Here is a 12905-nt window from a genome sequence, read left to right as displayed (position 1 = left end):
TAGTATTTATACTAATGTACATTGTGATATTTGCTTTTAAAAATTTTGCCAGCTGGGCTTCCCTGGTGGCGCAGTGGTTGAGAGTCCGCCTGCCGATGCAGGGGACATGGGTTCGTGCCCCGGTCCGGGAAGATCCCACATGCTGCGGAGCAGCTGGGCCCATGAGCCATGGCCACTGAGCCTGCGCGTCTGGAGCCTGTGCTCCGCAACGGGAGAGGCCACAACAGTGAGAGGCCCGCGAATCGCAAAAAAAAAAATTTTGCCAACTAAACTGATTACCAGATAATCTGCATGCCCAGAAGATCTAAACTAAAATAGAATACTATTTCATTACAGCATTTTGCTATATTTAGTTTAGAATAGGTAGCTCTTTTAAAAGAATTAATTATTATTCAGCAGTAAAAAGGAATGAGAAAAGTCTCTACAAATTGATATGGAGTGATTTCCAGAACATACTGTTAAATGATAAGCAGCAAAGCCCAAAAAAGTAGTTAAGTATGCTACCTTTATGTAAGAAAAAGGGTGATATACATATATCTGCTCATTTGTGCAAAAGAAACACAGGGGCAATAAACCAGAAACTAAAGGAACTGATTATCCACAGGAGGTGGTGAAAATAGGATAGAAAGGAGGGGTAAAGGGAATGGGGTAGCAGGAATGAAAGTAGTTGACACTTCTCTGCATATACCACTTTGTATAGCCCTGACTTGTACAACCCAAGAAATGACTCACATACTCCAAAAGTAAATGACTAAACCTACCAAGATGTGGGAGAAGAAAATGGAATACAAACAATAACAAATGAATAACATAATTATGTTGAAGGTGGGTGGTAAGAAAAGAACTAACCTAAGACAAAAAGAACTGTACCTAAATGTTATGATCTAGTTAGTATGTTTCTCATAGGGATATGGGTCAGCAATTCTGAAACTACTTTATGTGTATGCTAGAATTTAACAAACAAATAAATAAATAAATATGTTATAGATAATGAGAGCCAAGCTACTTACCAATAGAGAAAGAAATTACAAATAAGCAAAGCTAAAATGAACCCTGTGATGTTGAACAGGAATCAGAGGTATCAGTCTAAACTCAAGGTTTTCACTATACACACAGATAGATAAATATAAAAGTATGCATATTCATGGATTAGTATAATACATACATTTCCTAGCTCTGTCTGCTGATGGGGCCTAATATCAATTGTCCCTGTGGTAGAGAGACTCTGTGGAGGACCCCGCCACGATCCCTGCCTACTGGTGTTCATGCCCTTGTATAATACCCTTTCCTTGAGTATGGACAGGAGTTGTGACTTGCATCTGACCAACAGAAATGGCAACAGTGATGGGGTGTCTCCCTTTTGAGTATATGTTTCATTTTATAGCACTCCATCTTGCCAGAGGATTTGCTCTAGAGACTCTCTCTGGTTTTGAAGTAAGTGGCCATGTTGGGAGGCCCATGGGGCAAGGAGCTAATGGTGGTCTCTAGGAGCTGAGGATAGCCTCCAGCCAACAGCAAAAAAGCTGGGGCTCTCTGTCCTATAACCACAAGGAAATGAATTCTGCCAACAATCTGTGTGACCTTGGAGGCGGATTTTCCCCCAGGAGAGCCTCCGGACGAGAATCAGCCTGGATGACACTGTGATTACAGGTTTGTGAGACACTAAGCAGAGTACCCAACTTAGCTAACTAAGTGCAGATTCCTGGTCCACAGAAACCAAAAGAAAATAAATGTGTGTTGTTTTAAGCCACCAGGTTTATGATAATATTGTTATGCAACAACAGATAATACAACACAACATAAGCAGTGAGAATACCTAGTGCCCAGATCTTGTATTGTACCACTGCTAATTTTCTAGCTTTGATAATTGTAGTATAGGTATGTAAGATGTTAGAATTGGGAAAAGCTGGGTAAGGAACATATGAGAAACCTCTTACTATTTTTACAACTTTTTGGTAAGTATAAAATTAGTTCAAAATAAAAAGTTTAACTCACAACTCAATAGGAAAAAGATAACCCAACTGAAAAAAGGGCAAAGGATCTGAATAGACATTTCTCCAAAGAAGATATAAAAATGTCCAATAAGCACATGAAAAGATGCTCAACATCATTAGTCATTAGGGAACTGAAAACCAAAACCATAATAAGATACCACTTCACACTCACTAGTATGGCTAGAAGCATCAAAAAGTCAAATAATAACAAGTGTGCTGGTGAGGATATAGAGAAATCAGGACCCAACGGAGTCCCACTGTTGGTGGGACTATAAGATGGTACGGCAGCTTTGGAAAACTGTCTAGCAGTTCCTCAAACGATTAAACATAGCTAACATATGACTCAGCAGTTCCACGACTAGGCAAATACCCAAGAGAAATGAAAACATATGTACACAAAAAAACTCACAAATGTTTATAGGAGCATTATTTATAATAGCCAAAAGGTGGAAACAACTAAATGATCATCAAAAGACAAACGGATAAATAAAATGTGGTGTATATATACAATAGAATATTTTATTTAGTCATAAAAAGGAATGAAATACTACTCATTCATGCTACAACAGGGATGAACCTTGAAAACATTATGCTAAGTGAAAGAAGCCAGTCACAAAGACCACATATTATATGATTTCATTCATATGAAATGTCTGAAGAGGATGTCTATAGAGACAGAAAGTAGGTGATCGGTTGGTTGTCTAGGGCTGGGAGATACAGGAGTGACAGCTAAAGAGCATGGGGTTTCTTTTTGAAATGAAGAAACGTTCTTAAATTGACTGTGGTGATGGTGTGCGTATCTGTGAATCTACTAAAACCCACTGAATTGTACCATTTAAATGAGTGAAACATACGACAATGTGAACTATAGTTCAATAAAGCTGTTTTTTAAAAAAGCCCTTGGTTAACTGGCTTCTCTTGCACCCTCTCTTGCATTGCTGCCACCTGCTGGTTATTGTTTTAAAATACCTGTCAAAAACGATCAATGTTTTTAATTTTATAGAAGCAAACACTGAAACAAATGCAAAGAGAAAATTTGAGGATATTTCTCTCTATCCTTTTGGAAATACCATCTCAAATATGATCAGGTTATCTGAAATAGCAACTTCATTTATCCTTGGAAAAATAAGATTCTGAATAAAACATATGTAAAAGGCATTTGGACATTTTTTGAGATAATCAAGGAAATGTGAATTGGGATTTGCTATTAGATGACAGTGAGGAATTATTGATAATTTTGTTAGTTGTGATCATTGTTGTCCAGTTTTGTTAAGTTTTTATATTCTAGAGATATATACAGAAGTGTTTTAGGAATTAAATGACTCAATATTAGGGATTTGCTTTAAAGATACAACAACAAAAAACAGATAGTGGAAGTAAATATGGCAAAATATTGGTAACTCTCAAAGCTGAGGGATGGATAAATGGTGGGGGGAGTACTATTCCCTCTTTGGGGGTATATGTTTGAGGTTTAAAAGAAAAAGAAAAAGGACTATTATTCTTTGAGGCCAAAGGACATATAAACACTCTGAATCAATAAATGGGGGTAACAAATAATGAGGTTTGCAAATTATAGGCAACAAAAAAAACCTTTTAAGCCTGTTCAAAGAATAAAAGAAGACATTTCTTCAAATCTTACCCAGATCATACTGTGGTTGTTACATGTCAACAATACATGCTTCACTGATACTCAGAAGTGTTCAAATACTAATTCAGGCAGGAATCTTTTTGAAAGCACGTATTTTACAGTACTGCACTGAAATCGCTTTTATGTCATTGAATACTCACCCTTTGAGACTTGGCTCTTTTAAAGAGAGAGGAGTACACCTTCTTCTTCGGCTTGACAGCTCCGAAGATAGATCTTCTAACTTGTTTTCAGATTTAGCAGTGTTATTTGAAACAAAACTGGTATTTGTCAAGTCCTGTAGCATTCTAATACCTGAAAGGAGTATTGTTTTCAAAAATATTTTTAACAGTATATATAGAGATATGGAACTACACATAGGATATTTACTGGTTTGTAAATTATTGGTAGCAAATTTTTAAACTTAATAATCAAGTTATAACTTTAAGTTTTACAAAAGTAGCACTGAAATTATCTGTAAATCAGTTTTTTTCTAGCAATAATGAGAGGAAAAGAGACCTACCATTTAAGACAAACTAGCAAAGTAGTAGCCTGCAATATTTTTATTCTGAAATCACATTTAGGCTGACAGAAATTCTTCATGAATTCAACTCTAGTCACTGAATCATGCAAATTACTGCACATTCATTCAACATTTGTCATCGACTGCTCACGCTATGAAAGGCACCATGAGGAACAGAGATGAAAGACGGCTCACCAGTCTCTAAAATGTCCTGCAACTCTAGACCTTGGCACTTCTTTTGCGTCAGTATTCCCTTTACATGAAGTCTTATCCATAAAAATCCTAGTGTTCTACATACGTACATTGAAATGTTAGGCTCCCAGTAGAAAACTTTAATTGACATGGGAATGTCTAATGTTGCAAAATTGCTAATAACAAAAGAATGTCAATGTTAAGGGGAAAAAGTGAGGTAAGTAATGTTATATATAGAATGATTTCAAGTATATATTTTAAAATGCATAGATTCAAGCCTGCATGCATATGCCAAAATGTTGACTGCAGTTCTTCTGGGTGATTGTTTTTTCTACTATTTTCTGATTCTCTACTTTCAATTTTCTGCAATGAGTGAGTATTATTTTAATAACTGGGGAAAATAAGAAATAAACACTAAAGGTAAAAATCCTACCTATGCTTTTGGGCTTAAAATGCTATCTATTTGATGATGCCTCTGCAGATTCCTCTAGCCAAAATTATTCCCCGTCATTATATCCCTTAACATGTGTGGTTTTATTAAAGCATTTGCCATATTTAAACACTGTACCTGTTACTTTTCCATACATGTACTCTGAGGAAAGGGAGTTGGTATTATTTTTTAATCTTCTAAAATACCTAGAATAAGTTTTGATCATATTAAATATATGCTATTGGAGAGAGTCCCAACCTTAAGAAATTTGCAATTGTCTTTGGTAAAATCAAACCAGGGCAATTCATTATTATATACATTTAAAGCAGCCAATTTCCTTCAAAACTATGAAAAATGAAATTATCTGCCTAATGTCATTATCAGACAACTTTGTGCTAAAGGCCAAATACATTTTTTAGTGTATAAATGTCCAAGCCACTCTCACTGTTATCTTCTCAAAGTATTAAACTTTCTTTAAATTCCTCCATATTGCTTCTACAGATCGGGCTACACAATTATACATTGTTTTAAAATTCCATAAAAATGTTATAACAGGAAAGGCTTTACTGGTTAAATGAAAAACTATATAGAATTTTGAAACTTGATCACTTCAGGTATGGACATACCTATTTCTGATCTTTGTGTTCTTTGGTTGACTTTAAAATTCATCTTTTTCATCTTCTCATGCACATCATCACTTATTTGAAAGACGGGTGAGCTCTCCAGAGCAAAATTTTCTTTCAGATTTTTACTAGAAGAAATACTCAAAGGTTTTGAACCCTCAGGAACACTGTTAAAGGAAGAATCTTGTCTGTTAGGTGAACATATCTGAGATAAAGATTTCAACATTTTTGTGTGAAAGTCTGGCTTAATTTTGACAATTTCCTCATTTTCCAATTTTTTTTCCTTAACAGCATATTCAGATTCAACTGATATTCCCTGAATGGTGTCAGATATTATCTCCATTAGTTCATGACTATCTGGAGAAGGATCTACGAAGGTCTTCCTTTTCTTTGATTTGGATGTCATTTTATTTATTTTTTTGACCTGGCACTCTCCTTCCTTTGTCACTTCCATGAAGGGGATCTCTCTCTTTTTATTCAGCATTGTAGTGCTTTGCTTTGGATTCTTATGTAGTTCCATTTGGTTTCCAGGGTCAGAATCTGTCTCATCAGTAGTGTGTTTTAAACCTAGTTCTAAGGAGACAGACGTCTGTGAAGAACCTGTTAAGTGCAAAATAGGTTTGTTGTTACCTTTTGCCAAAATGTTCTTTGCCTTGCCTGATGATTCTTCCCCATGCTTTTTAACTGGTTTGTAAGGATTTGAAATTTGACCACAATTTTCTTTTTCATTACTGTTGATTTCCATACAGTATCCACTAATACCTTGGCCTTCAAGTCTTTGTTTAGATTTATTTATTTTAAAATTAAGATCTTTTGTATAGCTTTCTTGGCCATGCACATCTTTATCATTATCCTCATATATCCGGTACATTTCAGAAATTCTTTCTGTCTTCCGACTTACTTTCTGCCTAAGCTTATTTATTTTTGATTCATTCTGCTGAGCGGGTTGCTTATCAGTGACATGCTTTTTCAAATCCAACATATTCTGGGTCTTATATAAATTTCTATTATTTTTGGTGGGAAGATAAATTGTTTGAAATTCATTTGTGACTTCTAGGTTTTCAGAAATGGTTTCTTTATCCTTTGGGGTTAGGGAAAAGAAGGCACCTTTTACTGTGTCATGTATACCTTTGTCGTTAAATTCATTTTTTTGGTTCATTTCCAAAATTATTGCTGTCTTCCGACTTACTTTCTGCCTGAGACTCTCATTTATTTTTGATTCATTTTGCTTCCCAGTATCAGTAGCATGCTTTTTCACACCTAAAAGGTTTTGAGTCTCATAATCACATGGATTCCTATTACCTCTGAGGGAAGGATCAGCTATCTGAAACTCATTTGCATCTTCTAGGTTTTCAGGGATAATTTCTTTATCTTTCTGGGTTAGAGAAAATAAATTACCTTTTTCTGGGTCATGCATTCCTTTGTCATGATTCTTATATATTTGGTTGATATCAGAAATGATTTCTGTCTTCCGACATACCTTTTGCCTAAGCTTCTTATCTATTTTTGATTCATTTTGACAAGCAGGTTGTATATCATAAACATGCTTTTTCATCCCCAAAACATTTTGAGTGTCATAATCATATAGGTTTCTACTATCTTTGGAAGCAAGAGCAGATGTTTGAAACGCACTTGTGCCTTCTAGGTTTTCAGAGATAACTTCTTTATCCTGGGTTAGGAAGAAAGAGTTACCCTTTTCTGGGCAATACCCACTTCTGTTATTATCTAAAAGATTCACTTCGGAAATTATTTCTGTCTTCCGATTTACTTTCTGCCTAAGATTCTTATTAATTTTTGATTCATTCTGCTGAACAGGGTACACGTCGGTGATCTGCTTTTGCAGACCCAATACATTCTGGGTCTCACAATCACACAGGTTTCCATTATTGCTAGTGGAAACACCAGATTTTTGAAAGTCATTTGAAACTTCTAGGTTTCCAGAGATGATTTCTTTATCCTCTTGGGTTTGAAAGGAAAAGTTACCTTTTTCTGGGCCTTGCACATCTTTGGCATTATCCCCAAGTATTAGGTTCATTTCAGAAATTATTTCTGTCTTCCGATTTATTTTCTGCCTAAGCTTCTTATTTATTTTTGGTTCATTTTGCTGAGTAGGTTGCCTATCAGTGACATGCTTTTTCAAATCTAACATATTTTGGGTCTCATAATCACATAACTTTCCATTATCTTTGCTGGAAAGATAAACTGTTTGAAATTCACTTGTGACTCCTAGGTTTTCAGAGGTGGTTTCTTTAACCTTTTGGTTTGGGAATAAGTTATCTTTTTCTAACGTATGAATCACAAATGTCTGTCTAGAAGTTTTACTTTTCTTATAAGCTAGAGAACTAGGACCCATATCAAATTTACTGTCCTGCTCGACTTTATCTGAACTTTGGGAGAAAGAGTATATTTCCTCTTGATCATCTGTTACATGAATTATTTTCCTCTTTTTGTTATACTGTGTACTTGGTCTGTCATCCTGATCAAAGCCATTGTGAAGGGTTATTTTCTTCGGCATGTTCAACTGAGTCAGCTGTTCAGTACTGAAAATAAAATTTGGTTCTTCTGAATCCTCTTTGCCATCCAGGACAACAGATCTTCTTTCCAGTCCATTTTTGATCTTGTCCTCAATATTCACATCTGAACTATTTTTAAATTGTCTCTTTGATCTTTCTCTCTTTTTTTCAGAGCTTGGATCTTTCACTTTTCTGAAAGTTTTTATTCCACAATCATTTGGTTTTTTATTATCTCTTTTATTTTTAATGCCTGTTGAAACTGTAACAATTTTGCTTACTTCACTAGCAGTTAAATCCATGTCACCATCATACACAGTTTTTTGCAATTGAAAGTCATCATTACCCTGAACTGGATTCAGGCCCTCTGCAGTAGGTTCACTTGCAGACTCAGATGAGGCAGGAAGGCACATTATGTTTCTTTGCATTTTAATATTTGCTTCATTAGTACAATCTTTTATTTCATTATTCCAATTTAATATTGGACTTGAAATCTGTTGTTGATCCAAATCTGTTACACAGGGAGTGTCTGCAGGATTATTTGATTCCCAAGATGATACACGTTTTTTCCTTTTAGTCACATTACTAGGAGATGACTTCTTTCTGTGGCTCATTGACTGGGCATTTTTCATCTCACTCATTAGAGAACTCCTGGAACTTTGGTCTGAGTGGGAATGGCTTTCTATAAAATAAAGGGAAACAAAATTCAGAAATAAGTAGTAACAAGGAATTTATTATTTTAAACAAATGAGATTAGGAATCAAACTGTTTCAGAGAAAGGATTTCTGACAATGTGTTCTGTTCAGATACTAATATTATGAAGAATCTATGCTGATAAAAAATAAAGTAGGGGACTTCCCTGGTGGTCCAGTGGTTAAGAATCTGCCTTTCAATGCAGGGGATGAGAGTTCAACCCCTGGTCAGAGAACTAAGATCCCACATGCCATGGAGCAACTAACCCCGTGCGCTGCAACTACTGAGCAAGTGGGCCACAACTAGAGAGCCCACGTGCTGCCAACTACAGAGCCCACATGCCACAACTACACAGCCCACGTGCTCTGGAGCCTGTGTGCCACAACTAGAGAGAAGCCCGCGTGCCACAGCAGAGGATCCCACATGTTGCAATGAAGATCCCGCATGCCACAACTAAGGCCCGACACAGCCAAAAATAAAAAAATATTTAACAAATAAATAAAGTAGAAATGAATGGAGTAGTCATAAGTCACATTTTACATTTCTATCTACAGAAAATATATACTGGGAATTCACTCTGCCTTGGCCTCAGCAGTAGAGTGGAGAATAGCCAACAACAGAGCCATTAACATTAACATATGTTTCTAAGTGAGAGGAATCTGGGAAATGAACCCAAGTAACAGTGATAACTCTGATAAGGATTACTATCAAAATGTTATCAGCAAGTAGCTAAAGTTTATAAAAATTATATACACACAGTCATATACCTTTTAGAAACGAAAAATAATTCAAACTCCAAATTCAATATAGTTATGGTTCCATATCCCAATCTGAAATTCTATGTCAAATATATAAACCAGACTACACCACAGGATTATTATTTTAAAATACCACATAATTAAAATTTAAGTGTCATCATTTTTTCTTGCTCAACCATCACCTAGGCTCAAGTTCTTGCTTTATCACCAATTGGTTATGATCTTGAAAAAGTCACTACACGTATCTAGAACCTCAATTTTTATATCTCTGAAAAAGAGAAGATATAACTAAATAATATATCATGTCTTTCAATTCATAAGCTAAGATACCAAGAAAAGCTCTTTAGGCCAGCTCACTTCTAAATACTGTTTCCAGAGTAGTAGTATTAGGCCACTGTAGACCTGACATTTGTTGGCATATTTACTTTTTTTTGGCTGCACTGGGTCTTCGTTGCTGCGCGTGGGCTTTCTCTAGTTGTGGCGAGCGGGGTCTACCCTTCATTGCGGTGCATGGGTTTCTCATTGCAGTGGCTTCTCTTATTGTGGAGCACAGGCTCTAGGCACACAGGCTTCAGAAGCTGTGGCACATGGGCTCAGTAGTTGTGGCTCACGGGCTCTAGAGCGCAGGCTCAGCAGTTGTGGCGCATGGGCTTAGTTGCTCCATGGCATGTGGGATCTTCCTGGACCAGGGACTGAACCCATGTCCCCTGCATTGGCAGGCAGATTCTTAACCACTGTACCACCAGGGAAGTCCTGGCATATTTACCTTTAAACTAATTTTTTCACCAGAAATTTTAAATAGTAGAAGTTAGGAAATCTGTAACATAAGAAGTCTAACTTATTAACTGTTTATACATGATGGCCCCCAAGAAGAAAATCCAATGAATGTTAACTATTTAATACTGACACTCAAAATGAATTTAAAAAAAAATCTCACCTTTGGGAAGTATATCAACAATAGAAGAAATGTGTTTGGAATCATTTACACCACAAACATTCTGATCATTTTCTTTAAGAAATAACAATTCCAAGTTATGCTGAGTTGATACCAAAGAGGGGCTATCAGGTGATGTCTTTGACATGATATTGTCACACTGCTTTTTTTCTTTATCTTCATCATCATCATCATTTGAAGTTAATGGAACCCTAAGAGCAAGTAAGAATGAATGAGGAATTTTGTATTTTACAAAAATTATTTAGAAAATTACATGGATAGTTCTTTCTATATTCGATTTATTTAAGATCCAACCACAAACCCACCCTGATACCATTTTGTGTTCAATGAAGGCAATGATACCATTTTGTGTTCAATGAAGGTAGGAAATAGGTAGTTTCTAATAGTACGGATGAGTAAAACAGGAATGCTTCTTATTCCCTTATCTCCAGTGACTCCAAAAGGAGATAAATGATATAATCACTGGTTGAGCTATTAGGACAATAAAATTAATGAAATGAATAAAGTTCAAACATACTTATAAATATTCGTGTATAATAGTTATAATTTTCCTGTAATTAACTCTATGGAAAACCCAAAACTCTTCCTCTGGTTTCAAACAAGTACAACTTGTATGTAAAGTTTTGTGTGTAATAAAGTCTGCTATGTTTCCAAAAGGTATCCATGTAAACTAAAGCCATATTCCTAGAGTAGTTAAATCTATGGAGGGAAAAAGAAATCTATGGAAATAGACAAAATGACCTTTTTGAATTCAAAGAAGAAAGAGTAATATGCTCCAATGATAAGGATTTTGCTTTGTATGCCAAACAAATCATAGATATTTAAAAATTATTGATAATGAAAATACTAGAAAATATTTGTTAAAAATTTAAAGGCACCTATCAGTAGAATAGCCATTGGGAAGAAATGTCTATACCACTTGAAGAAACAGGTTAGCAAAAATTGCTTATTTTACAGAGGAGAGGTTCTGCTTCAGGTAATGGCCAAATAGCTACTATTGAATCAACCTTATCAAACATAATGAATATAAATTCTGGACAAAATATAAAAAAAACAACTACCCAAAGTCACTGGAGAGTGAATAAAAAGCAACTAGATACAGAAGAGGGGTTGGCACTTAGAAAAAGGGTGAGCTTCTCACTGTTTACAAACCTCAGTCAGTGCAACCTTTTCTAGAAGTTAGAAATCCAGTCTTATTATTATTAGTTCAAGGTCAGAATTCAGGGCAACTACAACTGCTGTAAAGTGTGTGTGATGGGAGAAAAAACAGGAAAAGTAGACAGGGAAGCCCCAAATTTTGTGCATAAACTCTCTCCAAATCTCTAGCTCATTCCTGAATCACATATATGAGAAAGATTCCAAGTGGCCCAGCTAAGGATTATAGAACTGAAATGAGATTTCATATGTTGTTCATCACAGGGAAGTATTAACAAGTCTGAGTTCAGATAAGGTAACTTATCTACTAAAATAAAACATCAAACTTGTTGGAGGAATATACCTGAATCCAGATTTTCTACAACATAGGAGTCACAATGTCGGGGGTACAATCCAATATTATTCAATATATGAAGCAACAGAAAAACATGATTCAAACTCAAGAGAAAAGATAATCAACAGAGAATGATCCAAATAAATAAATGTCCAATAAGCACATGAAAACATGCTCAGTATCATTAGTCACCCAAAAAATCCAAATCAAAACCACAGTGAGATACCACTTCATATCCACTAGGATGGCTATAATCAAAAGGATAGGTAATAACAAGTGTTAGTGAGGATATGGAGAAATTGGAACCCTAATACTTTGCTGGTGGGAATGTAAAACAGTACAGCACCTTTGGAAAACAGTTTGCCAATTCTTCCAAAAGTTAAACATAGAGTTATATGATCCAGCAATTCCACTGGTAAGGGCGCACCCAAGAAAGTGAAAAATATGTCCACACAACAACTTTTATATGGATATTCATAGTACCATTACTCATTCACAGTCTAAAAGTGGAAAGAGCACAAATGCTCATTAACAGATAAATGGATAAACAAAACGTAGTTTATCCGTACCACAGAATATTAACCGGTCATTAAAAGGAATGAAATACTAATACGTGCTATAATATGGATGAAACTTGAAAATGTTATGCCAAGTGAAAGAAGCCAGACACAAAAGGCGACATACTGTGTGATTCCATTCATATGAAATGTCCAAAATAGGCAATCCATAGAGACAGAAAGTGGATTAGTGGTTGCTGTGGGCTGGGGAAGAAGAGATGAGAAATGACTACTAATGGATATAGGTTTTCTTTTTCGAGTGATGAAAATATTCTGGAATTGGAAAGTGGTGAATGTTGCACAACTTTGTAAATATATTAAAAACCACTGCATTGTATACTTTAAAAAATAAACTTCATATTAATGAGAAATTTTATGTTATGTGAACTATATCTCATTTTTTAAAAAATAAGTAGAAAAAAGGAAGTAATAAGGTGCAGACACCAAAGAAATATGAAACCGAAAAAAAATTGAGAAAAAAAAATCAATGAAACCAAAAGCTGAGTTTTTTTAAGAGATCCGTAAAATTGACAATACTCTAACTAGTTTGATCAAAC

At 35.4% G+C, this 12905-nt stretch overlaps 1 protein-coding gene across 3 annotated transcripts in view; it reads right to left on the bottom strand.

Annotated features, from left to right (window-relative positions):
- Nucleotides 1-12905, bottom strand: part of SGO2 (shugoshin 2) — a 30381-nt gene that overhangs the window by 3358 nt on the left and 14118 nt on the right. For 2 of the 3 annotated variants that reach the window (XM_079924492.1, XM_079924493.1), the window contains 3 exons: nucleotides 10285-10493; nucleotides 5390-8578; nucleotides 3783-3933 (listed from right to left, as the gene is read on the bottom strand). In XM_079924492.1, coding sequence (XP_079780618.1) covers nucleotides 3783-3933; nucleotides 5390-8578; nucleotides 10285-10493 — 3549 coding nt within the window. Of the gene's footprint in view, nucleotides 1-3782; nucleotides 3934-5389; nucleotides 8579-9772; nucleotides 10167-10284; nucleotides 10494-12905 lie in introns of those variants that run through there. The other variant, XM_079924494.1, reaches the window with a different exon arrangement.

This window comes from Stenella coeruleoalba, assembly GCF_951394435.1.
Source record: "Stenella coeruleoalba genome assembly, chromosome: 6".
Taxonomy (NCBI): Eukaryota; Metazoa; Chordata; class Mammalia; order Artiodactyla; family Delphinidae; genus Stenella; species Stenella coeruleoalba.
Note: the sequence above shows the minus strand (reverse complement) of the source record. Positions and strands in the feature narration are given on the sequence as shown.